The sequence below is a fragment of the Sphaerodactylus townsendi genome, linkage group LG02 (genome assembly GCF_021028975.2).
Source record: "Sphaerodactylus townsendi isolate TG3544 linkage group LG02, MPM_Stown_v2.3, whole genome shotgun sequence".
Classification (NCBI taxonomy): domain Eukaryota; kingdom Metazoa; phylum Chordata; class Lepidosauria; order Squamata; family Sphaerodactylidae; genus Sphaerodactylus; species Sphaerodactylus townsendi.
The window spans coordinates 152,695,528-152,711,370 of record NC_059426.1 but is presented as its reverse complement, the minus strand read 5'-3'; the positions used below and the strand labels follow the sequence as shown (position 1 = coordinate 152,711,370).

General features: G+C 41.1%; 1 protein-coding gene across 2 annotated transcripts in view; it reads right to left on the bottom strand.

The window, feature by feature from the left end:
- Window positions 1–15,843, bottom strand: part of DGLUCY (D-glutamate cyclase) — a 64,487-nt gene that overhangs the window by 29,690 nt on the left and 18,954 nt on the right. For both annotated transcript variants that reach the window (XM_048485195.1, XM_048485194.1), the window contains exons 3-10: window positions 11,730–11,883; window positions 10,443–10,641; window positions 8,233–8,383; window positions 6,422–6,544; window positions 6,121–6,318; window positions 4,931–5,191; window positions 4,695–4,794; window positions 3,113–3,261 (exon numbers count right to left, since the gene is read on the bottom strand). In XM_048485195.1, coding sequence (XP_048341152.1) covers window positions 3,113–3,261; window positions 4,695–4,794; window positions 4,931–5,191; window positions 6,121–6,318; window positions 6,422–6,544; window positions 8,233–8,383; window positions 10,443–10,641; window positions 11,730–11,883 — 1,335 coding nt within the window. The remainder of the gene's footprint in view (window positions 1–3,112; window positions 3,262–4,694; window positions 4,795–4,930; window positions 5,192–6,120; window positions 6,319–6,421; window positions 6,545–8,232; window positions 8,384–10,442; window positions 10,642–11,729; window positions 11,884–15,843) is intronic.

Genomic DNA, 15,843 nt, shown 5'->3' with positions numbered 1-15,843 from the left:
GGAACCGGGCTTGATTCTCCGCTCTGCTGCTCGAGCTGTGGAAGCTTATCTGGGGAATTCAGATTAGCCTGTGTATTCCCACACACGCCAGCTGGGTGACCTTGGGCTAGTCACAGCTTCTCAAAGCTCTCTCAGCCCCACCTACCTCACAGGGTGTTTGTTGCGAGGGGGGAAGGGCAAGGAGATTATAAACCCCTTTGAGTCTCCTACAGGAGAGGAGGGGGGGGTATAAATCCAAACTCTTCTTCTTCTCTTCTAATCCAAAATTTAACTGCTACAGCAACACTGGCTCTTGAAATTAGTCCTCATTTATTATTACTACTATTTATCATGCACTTGTCTGCTTTCATAACAGCTATGCAAGGAAGGCGACAATAATTGCTATTTAACAGCTGAGGAAGCTAGGCTGTCTAACGTCTGCTGTGATAAAACAGTGATCTTATAATAGACAATATCTTGTGATTGCAAATTAAGGGAACACTTCATTGAAAATCCATTTTCAGTTTAATTCAGAGGCTAGCTGGTCCATAGTAAAGCAGCTAGGTACTACTATACTCAAATCTAGCATTTTCAGATTGTTTCTGCTATTGTGCTTCACTGAAACCAATGATCATTTTATTCTCTAATGTAATCCACAGATTTTATTTCAAGTTTTTTTGATTACACCTATTACATTAACTGACTGTTTGGTCTCTTCTTGGTGGCAAATATTGAGCTATTAATAACATGCTCTGCGGCCAGACTTTTGGGCAATGGTGGTTTCTTTATAGGCAATCTGATGATTGGTTTAAATTTATTTTACTCTTGGTGAAATTTTAGCTCTATATAGCTAATTCTGAAATATGCCGCCTGCCTGCAGATATTTAAATCTGCATATAGGGGGCACACTCACCCCAACAGGCTTTTCTGCAGACTAAGGGGACTCCCTATGTCTGCAAAAAATCTGAAATGTTGAAAAATGGGGGGTTTAAACATCTCTATTTTTTTAAAAAAATGTCTGAGTATGTGCGAGGAATGCTCTTCAGCTGCCACAAAGTGCCCGGCAAGAGAGAAGGGCTGGGGTGTGGAGGCATCATCATACTCACCCAGAGCAGTATCAGGTGAAATAGCAAGAGAGAAAGGCCGGGTGGGGCGGGGGGGACTGTCCCAGAATTGGATCCCCTCTCCAAAAGTTTCACAGTATTTGACTATTTTACTAGTATTTCAGTTATGTGCACATGTTTATCTGATCCAAAGCTCAAGTACAATTCATATAATAATAGCACAGTAAAGTTTTTTGCCTCCAAGCTCGAACAACAGCAACCAGTGTTGTGTCTGACAAAAATAACTGCCTGGATCAGTGACAACTTATCTTCCAGAATTCTGCAGAGGTCAACTCAATTGGTCTTACTCCAAGGAAAGTGTTCTTATGATTATACTGTAAGCCAATGAGATGTTGGTACATGAGAATTTAAATCACCGTTGTCTCCAGAACATCACTTCTGGATTGCAAACTTAATATTTGAAGCCTTTTGAATCAACAATTTATAAATTGCTACACAGCTTTACAACTGTACTCTGTGGAAGTTATGACATATATTTTAAAGGATAGACAGAAATTTCTTAACATGAAAGGGGAATTTGGGATTGTGGGCAAATCTTTTGAAGCCCAATTACTGGTAAATGTGCAATTCCAGCATTTATTTCAACTTTTCTGCATTTATAGTTACCCTTCTTTCCCACAGCTAATCTTCAGAAATATGGTCAAGTTCATGGTTCAGACAAGAGTGATGGATATTCTACTTGACTGCTGCCTAACTTAACTTATTAACACTTACTGATTTGGTTCTTAAAGGACAGTTTAACACTCTTTCATTTACTCCATCTGTTGAACAGTTCTTCTTTCAACAGCATTTAAGATGTCCTACTATATATATATTTCATTCCTTTAAAAATTCCTTGCTAAAATCTTTAGAGTTGTTAGAAAGATATGCATATCCACATACAAATTCAGTAATCAATCAATACAGTTCCATAATTCATTGGAGCAAAGTGAAATGCTACAAACTGTCTTAATGATAGGATGGAATCTTGTGGGACTCCTCAGGCTAAAGGCCAATGGCCTGAGCAGCACTCCCCCTGCAACACTTTCTGAAATCTGCCCTTCCAGTAGGACCGGAACCACTGCAAAACAGGACCTCCCAATCCCAGCTGGGAAAGGCCGTCCAGAAGTATACCATGATATTAATGATTAATTTATTGTCGAATGTATTGTCGAAGGTTTTCACGGCTGGATTCAACTGGTTCTGGTGGGTTTTCCGGGCTGTGTGGCCGTGGTCTGGTGGATTTTGTTTCTAATGTTTCGCCTGCATCTGTGGCTGGCATCTTCAGAGGTGTATCACAGAGAAGTCTGTTTCACACTGTGTCTGAGAAGGGAAAGTTTAGTGTGGGATATTGTCCATGTCCCAGGATGGGGAACCAATCATTAAGTGTTTGGGTGGAACTTGCTATGCAAAGGTGGCTGAGTGCATTGTATTGCGGGTGGGGTTATCAGTCCATTTTTAAGTACTGGGAGCCAGGCTTTGCTAATGTTTAATGTCTCTTCTTTCTTATTGAAGTTGTCCTGGTGTCTGTGAATTTCAATGGCCCCCCTGTGCAGTCTGACATAGTAAGCTTCTGACTTGTCCAGAATTTCAGTGTTCTCAAATAAAATATTATGTCCAGTTTTGTTTAACACATGTTCTGCAACTTCAGATTTTTCAGGATGGTTAAGCCGACAGTGTCTTTCGTGTTCGTTAATACAGGTCTGAATGCTGCGTTTTGTGGCACCTATGTAGACCTTTCCACAGGTCTACATAGTATGCGATATACTCCTGCAGAAGCCTTGTCCTTTGCTGGGCGTAGCAGGAGAATCAACAGAGTTGCACTCCCCCTATCTATGTCCCAGCACAAGTCTTCAGGGTGACTTCATGGAAATCAATTATCTGCTGTAGGAAGGGTGATGCAGGGAAATTCTATTCTGCCACTGAAAAATTCAGATCAGCTTCAACCCATTGTGTAATAATAATATAAGTGCATTTTATAAACAGCACTAGTAATCTACAGGTTACTGAACAAATAGCATTCTGTTTACCTGTTGAAGTAATTCCTGGGATACTGCGCGCTGCTACAAAGAGCTCATCAATGGGATCCACTAAATGCTTCATATTAACTTTCCGTGCATTATAATAATTGCCATCAGCCGCCATCCCAGCACGTTCTATTGCTAACAGGTGATTAAACCTTGTTTGAGGGAAAAGCACATGACTTTTTAATTATGAGAAGTGCCTTCAGTATTCAGATTTGATGTTGTTAATAGAATGAACATTATCTTTTCAAAACTACCAGGGGTACACTTCTTTTTAAATCGGTCACATCTCTCACTTCTTGATCTTACTCCCTGTGAGGGACTCTTCCATTTTACAAATTCAACAAAACTTGTCATGACACTGATGATGATGATGATGAAGAAGAGTTGGTTTTTATATTCCATTTTTCTCTACCTTAAGGAGTCTTAAAGTGGCTTACAAACTCTTTCCCTTCCACTCCCCATAACAGGTACCTTGCGAGGTAGGGGAGGCTGAAAGAATTCTGAAGAACTGTGACAAGCCCAAAGTCACCCAGCAGGCTTTATGTGGTGGAGTGGGGGATAAAACTCATTTTTAATCGCTACCCTACACCAGTGGCGTATCTGCCTAGGGATAAGGGGTATCCCTTGTCCCCGGGCACCACTCTTCTGGTCACATGGGGGGTGCAAAATCAGGACCCCACGTGACCAGGAAGTCCTGCTGTCTCGTCGTTTTCTGGTGCCTCGACCTCATCCCTCCCCATTTCCTCCCTCCTCGGGCTTCTTCTCGCTGGCTGAGCTCCCCGAAGCTGGCAGCGCCTGTAGTCTTTCGATTGGTACAGAAGAGACTGCAGTCTCTGGGCTTCTCTCGGAGACCTTCTTTTATAAGCACTGAGGCTGGGGGGTAGGGCTTGGGGAGCAGGAATGGGTGGGACTTCCTGTACCACAAGCCCCACCCCCCAGCCTCAGTGCTTATAAAAGAAGGCCTCCAAGGCCAAGACTGCAGTCTCTTTTGGCCTGCCCAGAGGGGAGGTCAGAAAAGACTGCAGGCTGCCGGATGGGAGCCCAACCGGCAGGGGGAGTCTGGGGGGGAGGTGGGCACCCTAAACCTTGCCCATGTCCATGGTGACATGGGCGGGGTTGAGGGCAGTGGGGGTGGAGCTGGGGTGGGCGGAGCGGGGGCAGAGCCTGGGGGGGTCCTGGAGACAATTTGTATCCCGGCGCCATTTACCCCTGGTACGCCTCTGCCCTACACCTGTAGGAGGTTGCAAGTGATAACAAATATGCACTGAGAGACGTCAACTAAGTTTGCTACTATTAAAATACTACTGTCTGCCACCCACCAAAGCTTTTAAAATATTCAGTAGTCACTTTTTTGTTTCTTGGATTTCCTCCTTTTTCCCATGCCTCACTTAAAGTTCCTGTACCTCACCAGCACTCTTCCCCTTTACCCATTCCTCCAACAGTGCATAACCTCCTGTGTCTAGGCTCTGGGTAAAGTTATTTCCCAGCTCATGGCCTTCATTCTTTGTACTCTCCAATGCTTCTTCCCCTCATCTGTCTCCTCTCTCTGTCCATCTTGCCATTGCTTGGATTTTTGGTAACATACTTGGGCTTTTCTGGATTTCCATCTTCACACAAAAAGTGCAAAGCTGAATCTGCAGAGTCGCTATGATAGCTAATTACAGGAACTGGAGTCTTCAGTATCCCTATACAAGAAGAAAACAGATTGTCTTCAGTCATGAAGGAAAAAAAAACCTATAGTGATAACTGAAGCAGAATTTTAAACAAACACAGTTGTAAGAAATAAGTCACTTTTTGTTAACATAGAACAGAATGTTTTACCTTGTTTGACAGCTTCTTTAATAATCTTCTCATTCAAATTTATAGCTCTTTGATCGGTTACTATAGCAACATCTTTCCCCAGAGCTTTCAACATGGCTGCCACTGCAAAGGCTCCTGGGGGACCATCGTTTTCATCAGGGGGCTCGTAATTGAAGTGGGTAGGAAATCCAGTGGTAATCAACACTGAACGAGCATGTGAAATGGATAAACATGCTTTCAGAAGTTCTCCCTGTTGGTACAAATGTTTCACGCCTCTGTTTCCTAAACTTAGATAGAACAATGAAATAAAGATTGAGATCATTCATTAGAACATTGCCTTGCTGTGGAAAAAACTATCTTTGTGGGCATTTGCCTGAACCTTTTCGGTAGGAACTATTTATTGCTGAATGGCAATATAGTAGGGCACAGAAGGAACCTTCAGTGATGCCATACTAGTTCTTTTTTTTTCAGTCTAGTCAACAATATAAGTAGGTAATGGGATATTGCAGTAGTGATCAGTTTGGACTTTCCTCAGCTTATTACATTGCAAACTGTGCATTCCTCTTTCACACACTTCTGCAGAAAATGAAAGGAAAGCAGGGGCAGTGGGCAGTACACCTGAGCATTAGCCAATAATTTTGGCTCCAGGTAACTGAATTAATTTATTTCTCCTGCCCTTCATACAAAACACTTGAGTAGATGCGAATTCGCTACTGTGGTATTTTTCAGCTCTCTTAAGAACTAGTTAGATTCTGGATTCATAAAAATCTCCAGAACGGTAGTTATTTACAGTTCTTAGCTACATAATTTGTTATTATACAGGTACATAACTTGGAGACCCAGCATGGTGTATTGGTTAGAGTGTCAGGCTAGGGTCTGGGAGACTTTGGTTTAAATCCCCTCTCTGCCATGGAAGCTTGCTTGTCAATCACATATCCTCAGCCTAGCCTACGGCACAGGATAGTTATGAGGATAAAACAGAGGACAGGAGAATTACATAAGATGCTTTGTGTCCCCTTTGGTGAGAAAGGGGTGTATAAATGAAAATAAAACAAATAAAAGTAGTCTAGATGGTTAATATAAATGTACTTTTAGTGTTTTAATTTTCCCTTTCATAGTACAGTATCTTGCAACAATTCTATAGTTAACAGTTTAAGAATTTTAGATTTGTAATAAGAATATTTATTTCTTTTTTTCCTCCTTGCTTTCACCTGGGTCTACTCCGATAATTTCTTCTAGTCTTCTTATTTTGTTTACAGCTGTTGCAGATGTGATGCTATAGTGCAGAGGATTCTGAGAAATACAGTAAACTTCAGGGATTTCTTTGCCATAATCTACTGCAGCATTTTTATCCTTCAAATCAGTGATAAACATACAGCCAGGAGCATGGGTAAAAGCCAGTGGAGACTCTGAAACAGACAAATTTTTAAGAGATTGTTCAAACTTAGTTCACTACAGACAATGGCTATATTTAATTTCTTTTGTATAAACATATTCTTTTTATACACATACTGCAATTACTGATGGCTTCCACCCCTGTTACTCCACAGGCCCAAAAGACTGGAACATCCTCTGGATGAGCTTGTACTTCATCACCGTAGTCTACCTTGGAAAGATCTTTGATACCTAATAAACCTGAAATTAACAAATTACAGAGTCAAATTAATATTGCAGCAGCAGTGATGACAGAAAGTTAAGGCAGACTCAGTGACTTTACATTATTTATTTTTATTTATTTATTTATTTCTCAGTCTTATAGACCACCCAACCCCCGAAGGGCTCTGGGCGGTGAACAACATAAAATAACAGTTACATAATAGACTGTAAATAATTTAAGTTAAAATGCAGCAATTACTATGGTAACAATTAAAATAGCAATTAAAGACTCGCATGTGGACAGCTGTATACGTTGCCCTGATATCTGAGCTAATGCCATTGTCTTTTTCTTATAACATTTGATTTTACTTCATATATTCCTTAAATGTATTAATGTAATGAACATATCAATAGTAATTATGTTCCTTGTTTTGTATTGTTTGTGTTGCTTTTCCAATGATATTACACACAATGTCAGGCAAATTAGCTCAAATCAATATGGGAAAATTATTCCCCCTTTACTTTTTGGCGTTCATTGCCTCCTTATTGGTGTCAAATACTTCTGAATCAACAGAAAGCAGAGTGTCCAGTTAGACCTCACCTGGAGTACTGTGTTGAGTTTTGGGCATCACCATTTAAGAAGGCTGTTGGCAATCTGGAATGTGTCTAAAAGAGGGCAATGAAGAGGGTGAATGGCCTGGAGGTCATGTCCTATGCGGAAAAGTTGAAAGAACTGTGTATGTTTAGCCTGAGGGGAGACTTCTGAAACGTGATATGATAACCAAGTACATGAAGGACAGTCACAAACAGAATGGTTATTTTCTCTTGCCCCAGCAGGTCAGGCCAGAACCAGCAGGTTGAAATTAGATCAAAAGAGTTTTCAGCTAAACATGAGTAAGAACTTCCTGACAGTTCGAGAAGTTCCTCAGTGGATCAGGTTTCCTTGGGAGATGGTGGGTTCTCATTCTTTGGAGGTTTCTAAGCAGAGAAGAGATGATCATCTGACAGCAATGCAGATTCTGTGAATTTAGGTATATTGTGAGGGAAGGGCAGGAAAGCAGCATGGGCTTTTCTTACATGGCCAGGTAATGCTGATCACCACTTCAAGGTCAGGAATAATTTTTTCTTCAGATTGGCCAAGAATCCTGGAGGTTTTTCTGCCTTCCTCTGGACAGGGTCACTGGGGAACTGGAGGGAGATGTTGTTGTGCATTTACTGCATGGTACAGAAGGTTGGACTACATCCCTGAAGTCCCTTCCAGCTCTATGTTTCTATGTAAATCAACAAGCAGCAGTAGCAGCAGAAGTCACAACATGTACAATTCCCCTTTTAAACAGCTCTGAAAGTTACTACAGAAAGTTACTACAGAGCCCGATTTCCAAAACAACAACATAGGTCTCTTGATTCCTCAACATTCAAATTCCTATGTTTGTCCCTCCTGCAAATAGTTCACAGCCCTTTCTGTCCCTGGGCCATGTGTGAAGTTTTGACCCAATCCTGTACTTCTTTATTCTTTTAAAATAAATTATTTGTTGAAAAAAATACTCTTGCTAAATCAGAAAAAGCCCAGAGTCAAGGCTTGGCGATCTGCAGTTGAAAGAGGTAACACACTTTTTGTTTTCTACTACCACTGCATTAACTGAATCACTTAAGGAAGTCCAATCCCCTTACTGTAAATGATACGGCATACAAGTGTATGTTAAATAAACAATATTAAAGATACTGACCAGGATTACCAAGGTGAACTGGTGCTCCATGTGATTCTTTCATTGGGTAGGTGGTTTGCACAACCATTTCCAAGCTGTCTTTAGGAATCGGTCTCATTGATACCACCAGATTACAGTTAAAATGTTCAGAATTATGGCAAGGCAGAGCAGTCTGGTGAAGATTTTTAAAAAATTATCAAGGCCTTTGAAGTCTCTTCCATTTCAATATTATAAAGACTTAAATAATTGAAAGAACATGCTTTAACACATTCATAATATTCATTAGAAATATAAACAAACAGTAGCCAGTGTATGGTGCATAGATTGCATCCAGCTGATCTAAATCTAGCTCTCCCCTTCTTCTCTTGCCCAGAGGCTATATCACAGTGTGTCAAACTCGCGGCCCTCCAGATGTTATGGAGTACAGTTCCCATCATCCCCTGCCAGCATGATTCTGGCAGGGGATGATGGGAACTGAAGTCCATAACATCCAGAGGGCTGCGAGTTTGACACCTAAGGGCTATATCATGTCTGTAAACCAAGTACCGTAGTAGCCTGCTGTGTGAGCCAGAGAAAAGCTTTGGAAAACTGGGACTTCTTACACCTGAGCTAAATAATTTATGTGCTGTATTCTGATTCAGTATGTTTTAGTGTTAATTTTCTTGGAAATCTTTTCATAACAGTGTGGGATTGTCAGAATTATGTTTGTGTTACTTAAATATGTTTGTCCTATTTTGTAAGACAAATGAATACAACTGTTTGATTTAACGTAAAAGTTAAAAGCTAGGTAACAAAATGGTGTCTGTATTGAAGCCAGAGAAATCTTATATTGGGCCACTCCCCACTTACCTCGTCTGAGTGCAACCCCGCAGCGACCCCTCGTAGAAAAGCCTCCGTGGCTTTTGACAATGGAGACATTTGTTCCCCACTCATTTTCCATTCAGGAAATAGCGCGGGGTTCCACATCAAGAGTCAAAGAGGCAATGGCGAGCTGCTCTGGGATTGGCTTTGGCACTTGGCGCAAGGTGCATCATTTTACCATCGCAGAGTTGCAGCCAGCTTCGAAAGCGAGGGCTCCATTTTGGATTGGCTGACCCAAAAAAAAAGTTCGTTTGGATAAGCTGAATGTATTGTTTTGGAAGACGTCTGCACATGCTGGACGTCACTACCTGTTGCAAATTGCTTGGGCAGAAAACAATGAAAGTAAATATCGGTTTCGGGTTTACACCGGGCTGACAACCCTGTGCTTCAGCAGCACTTTTACCAAGCTGCAAAACAGTGGAGCTTGAGCAAAAAAAAAAGAAGCAAAAGAGCAATGTTTGGCATCGCCTTGTTGTGCATTACATCGTCTCAATTTCCAAGCACTTGCGGAAATACCCTCCCTAAACAAAATGGCGGTTCCTGTTTCCGACATTTGTGCCAGAAGCTGCGCTGGGCCAGGAAATGGCTGAATCAGCCCGTGGCTGTATTAAGCCAGCCCGAGGTTCCCCACCCCCCTGCGGCACCTGTGGGGTTTTTGAAAATGTTGCTCTTTTCAGAGGACCTAATTTGCCGCGCAACAAGGAGGTGGGAGAGCGGCAAATTAAGGGCAGCTGCGCAGTGGGTGCTGGTGACGTGGGGAACGTCCATCCTCCTCGTGTCTTTTAAAGAGGTGACCCCGCGGCTTATGGGGAGTGGGGAGTGGCCCATTGTCAGCTAGCAAGGTCAGGCCAGACTGGCAGTTGCCCAATACATCTGGGTCTCTATCAGTCAGACTTAGTACAAGATAAAAAAGACTTTTAGCACTATAGTCCTTTGTCTATTCAAACCCTCTGTCTTTGAAATATAGATCTGTTGGTTCTTTGTGTTAAGACAGTCCATTCAAATGTCTGAATTATAAACTGCCAATCAAATTCTACCACTGTTATAATGCAGAAGGAGGGAGCATTATGGAGCATTATAAAGTAACTTTGTTTTATTCTGGGGGGGGGCATATGTACATAATTTTCTGTTTGTATTTATGTTTCTACAAACTTTCTGTTTGCAAATATAAAAGTTTGACTTCATTAGCCCAATCATTTGTTTGGAGACTTTTATTTTCTAACACCACAATCAAAACTACAACAAAATAGCCCAATGTTGAAGTTATACTGTTCAACCTGAATCCAGCAAAAGGTAGTTGTAGCTATTTAGTTTTATTGGTTTTAATTATCATGAAATGCTATCTAATTTCATGTATCCTCTGTTCTTACCTTGTACATGCTAACATTACATTTCTGTTCAACATTTCTTACAGGGATACCAGCCTTCTGGATTGCTTTTTCAAACGTGAAGCTGCAGCCTAGATAGAAAGTCACCATGTCTTTAAGCTGTTCAGAATATTCCTTCAAGCTTGTCAGAATTCCTGTACATAATCCATTCTCATATTTCCTGTACTGCAGACAGTCGGTTCTATTAAAATAAACAAACAATATCAACACACTCAAAAGTATTGTTTAGCTTGCCTGATTAGAGTCAGTCACTTAAAATTCTATGTGTCAGTTTCCCTCACCTCCTGTGCTACAAGTTGCTTAGACTGATCCAATGATGTAGCAAGGGAGTGGAGTGGAATGGACTGGAGCCCTGGGCACCACTTCCTTGGGGGTGAATTGCAGGGCCGCAACCTCCCTCCCCTTGCAACCATGCACTGTGGAGTTTGGGGCAGGACACAGTTGAATGCTGATGAGCAGGACATCTGGGATCGCCCCGCCACAATCTCCACATAGAGTTCAGGAGAAGCGCCAGCCAGCCAGCTCGCTCTGCTCTGATCTCCATATGGAGACCAGGGTGGGCTGGGTGCATTTGATGCTACCCTCAGCTTACCTGGGTTCAGTTTTAAACTGCAGACTTCCTTGATCCTAGCCTTCTTTGAGGCCAGGGTCAGATTGAGCACCAAGGCTGTAGCTTTGTACTGTTTCAGGTTTTTAAAAATTAAAACACTGAAATTCATATTAAAAATTTGGACATGTTTCATATTAGCATAATATTTGATGTGAGATCTGGATTACTTATCTGAACTTTATGAGCCTGCTACACTAATCGTATACATGCTAAAGCAAAACTATAAGGGAAGGGTGAACCATTCTCTTCCTTCCTTCCTTCCAATTGCCCCAATGTTGCTGCTCCTTGTGCACAGGTATTCCACATACAATGGCAGAATCCTCATGGTTTTCGCATAAGAAATTAGTTGAGGGGGCCAAGAGGCCTCCCCCCCCCCCCATGGCACCATTCTGAACTCATTAGGGCTTTCCTTTTTTAAAAGAAGCAATTTCCCTCAATTGCTGTATGATTTAAGGGAACACAACTCTTTAAAAATAGTTTAGTTTGGCCCATTTAACTTTTGCAATCTAAAACTGGTCTTAAAAACCAAAAATCCTCATAAACGTTGCAAACAAATTAATTGGTTGTGCAGACAGACTCTTCTAAGTGGTTTATTGTGCCAAAATGATATTACTGCATACACATCAGGCCTATGTTAGATTATTTAAGTTCATCCATACCTGATATCAGAATCAGCGCCCAGGTTAGGGCACTTCCACTCCCCTGGTTTACTTCTGTAGAGCAATGGAAGGGGCCCTTCATTTGCATGGCAAAATCTTTCAAAGTCATCCGCAAGGGATTTGTGCAGAATTATAACATTCGCCTGTTTAAATCCTGTAAGCATTTAAAACAGCATTTTACCTTGGTATATACATGGTACACATATTCCCTTATTTATTTGGACACAGCTACTGGTTATGAAAACAAAGAAACATGCTTCTAGCATTCTTTCCCCACTCCTTCCCATCGTGCTGCATTAATTAGTGTTAACCCTCACAGGATTAGCTGAATCTCTTTGCCATCTTGAAAATCTGGTCATTAGTAAATTACTATAATGTTTTAATGTTAGTTGACTATGTTTGTGTGTTGTGAGCTGCCGTGAGCCAGAAAGGGGAGGGGCACACCATTAAATCCAATGAAATAAAAATAAACAAAAATCCGCTTCCTTTCTTTTGCACCATCATACTATGGTTGCATTTAAGAGTATTTTACATAACACTGCCTGTGCTCGAAGGAAGGGATTTTCAAATCAAGAGCGACTATTTTTTATGACTGTTTTCGAGCTTTACTGATGCTCACAGCAAGATAAACCTTCAAGAAGTTGTGTTTTTCCGTTTCAAATGGAAGTAAAATGCCCCAGTGGTGGTGTACTCTGCTTTGAGTATTCAATGAAAACTATTTTTTTAAATTTTTGTACAACCAAATGACATAATTGGAAAATGTGCCACGTTTGACAATGTTTTCAAAACATGTTTTGAAAACATCTGAGCTACTTCATGATAATGGAGACAAAAGTGTCTCAGGAGGATTATTTATTCAGTTCAACTATATTCTTTCATTTCTCTAACACAGTGGTTCTCAACCTTCCTAATGCAGCGACCCTTTAATACAGTTCCTCATGTTGTGGTGACCCCCAACCCTAACATTTATCCATTTTACAGATGGAGAACACTGATGCAGAGAGTCTTAGGCGACCCCTGTGAAAGGGTTGTTCAACCCCTAAAGGGGTCCCGACCCCCAGGTTGAGAACCACTGCTCTAACACATACTTTCAGCTTCTCCTTTCCATTTCTATCTGTTGCTGTAACAGCATACTTCAGTCACTGATCCTGTATTAACAGTGGATGTGATGAATCAGAGCTTTTTTGTGTGATGGAACTCTCTGGTATTGAGTACAGGCACCTTTGGGGGGGGGGGGGTGTCTCCCAAGTTCTGATCCTAATGCACTGGCCTATCCCACTCAGTCAAAGAGAACAGACCCTCAGCAACAGCACAGTTGGGATCTGCGGAAGGAGGGAGGACTGCTGGCAATCAGCACAACCTTATGTATGAGCACCAGCATTTTTAAAAACCAAAAAGCAGTATAATGCATATTTCATAATAGGACTGTAGGAGAAAGCCTCAGGTTCCTAGAAATGTCTACATACTTTCAAACAATTGTCTCTGTTGCCTTGCTTCTGGAGTTTCTACAGCTTGAGCTATTGCTGTGGCTAATCTATCAGATGCTCTTCTCCACTATGTCACTTCTGGAGTTCGTACAGCTCTAACAAGTACAGTGGCAATCCTAGTTCCCCTTCTTCTCACTGCTTCTGTTGTCTCAGCTGCTCCTGCTGCCGCCTTTGCTTTTCTTCTTGTTGGAACTATAATTTAAAAATTCTGCTTATAAAGTACTCCATATTAAAAATACTCCTATTTAAAATATTTTATGATTTTATAATTACTCTGCTACCTTCTGAAAATGCTTGGCATGGTAACAGACTGAAAAGGTATACATAGGGACCAGCAACAATTTTTCTGAGATACAGATAATATTATATAGTATACATAATAAGACCAAGTGCAGCATAGTTTTGGTAAAATGTTTGCTTTTTAAAACATATTTTCTATTTGTCAGTAAATTTTGTTCTTTTTTGCCAGTAATGTTTATTTCTGTTTTTGGTCACCCTCTTATGATTTTCTTACTGATTGTTTTAAAGTTGTTTTCTTTTGTTGGGAATATCTGTGCCATAGTAACATATTTGGTTATTGTGTGGGTTTTGAATACCTTCTTTTTATACCTGAGAGGGTAGCCCCCCTCAAAATGTAATGTGCACACTGGTCTCCCCCCCCCCTTTTTTTTCTGTGCATTATTTGAAAATGATTTATGTGCCTTGTTGACTGCTGTCTTCTCGGGCATCTGAGCCACAGTGGAGTCATTACATACTGGACTGGCTGCTGCAGACATTGGTAATTTAGGCAGCTACTGGTTATTTTGGAAGAGATTGCCTTAGTAGCCTATGCAGCTGCTGTTCTGATTGGTTTGTAAAAATCAAGAGGCATGGAGTAATTTTATAGATGATATCTGTTATAAAACTGAGGCAAGTTTATGGCTCTTGGTGATGCTTGCCCTATCAAGCAAAAGTTGTTTTTATTTGTGACTGCAGCTCAGCACTGTTTTCAACTTTAAACAACAGCTGTGGAAAATGTGTGTGCCTGGTGCACGTAAAGAATCATCAAGTTGCAGCCCACTTAGGGTGACCCTGTAGGGTTTTCAAGACAAAAGATGTTCAGAGGTGATTTGCCATCACCTGTTTCTGCTTAGCAATGGGTGGCAGGCAGGTTGCCCAATGCTGGATTCGTGCCAATTCTTCTGCAGCTGTATTCAATAAAACTGTGGCCTCTTTTCCCCAACTCGATTCTCTGTTGTGGCCCTTCCCCTCATACTTACTCCCCTCAGTGCCCTGGGGTCCACAAGACTTTGTTTGATCTTGGAAGGAGTCTGCAGAACCAAATGCCTCAAAGGTTTTAAGTACTTGTCAGGACAATTTTTGTACAAGGGCATATATACCATAGTCACAGAGAAAGGAGTAGTTTTTGGAGCTTTGCTCAAAGAAGTTGTTCAGTTTCCAAAGAAGGGGAATATTCCCAAGTGTCCTATCAGTGTTACATTCACCTTCCTGGCTTCTAGCGAGTAAATGAGGATTTGTGTTGCAAAAAGCATAGGGACATTCTGGAGATAATCTGGGCAAGGATGTTCAAATTTCTTGTGGTAAAATGAAGATGAAATTCACATACATTTTCAGCTATCTATTTTAATTTTATAGCATGCGGCTAGTGGTAGTGTGGAAATATATACTAGGCTAACTCAAGAATCCAGGGTTATAGTTCAGTAATGAATTCTGTACGTCAATGCCAGTTTTCATATTTTTGTGTGAGTGAAAGAAGGTGATGGGTATGCTACCTATTCAAGGCGGTTTCTTCATGAATGGCTAATTTTAATACAACTCTTCAGCATGCTTTCTTTCAGTGACAGGGACTGTACAGTCTAGTTGTCATTTTAAAACAGGACATAAAGGCCAAAATGAATGAAAAGGGCAAACAACTTTAAATAGCATAACTAGTACATCTGCTATATTAAGCCAATGAGTCAAGTTTTATTTTTGTGCAGTTTTGTAAACACCCACAAGCCACAAAAAGTGATGTTTGTGAGATGTTAGAATTTGTGGCATAAATAGCGTGAAGACTATGGCTGGGGTAATAAGCAAACCTAATGTCCAAAGTTATTATCTCAACAAAGTGGTTATGAATGTGGTGATCCTGTGGAGTGTTTTACACTTTTCTTAGTTACTATACAAACTATATACCGTATATACTCATGTATAAGTCGAATTTTTCAGCACATTTTTAATGCTGAAAAAGCTCCCCTCGATTTATATGCGGGTCATTACATTTTTTTGTGTTTTTACTTTGCCGGCCAGCAGGGGGCGCAGTTTTTATGCTAGCGGCACCAAAATTTCAGAGTACCCTCAGAAGACACTCCTGATGATACCTCAGCCAAGTTTGGTAAAGTTTGGTTCAGGGGGGTCCAAAGTTATGGACCCCCCCCAAAGCTGAGGTGCCCCCATTCCCCATTGTTTTCTCTTTAATGAGGAGCTAAGTAGTCAGATAGGGGCTACCACCCGCTTTTGAGGGGTCCATAACTTTAGGACCCTTCTGGAACAACTATCACCAAGAAGCCCTGGCTGGTCTCATCAGGAGAGTCTCTTTATGATACCAGCCAGGTTTGGTGAAATTTGGGTCAGGGGATCCAAAGTCA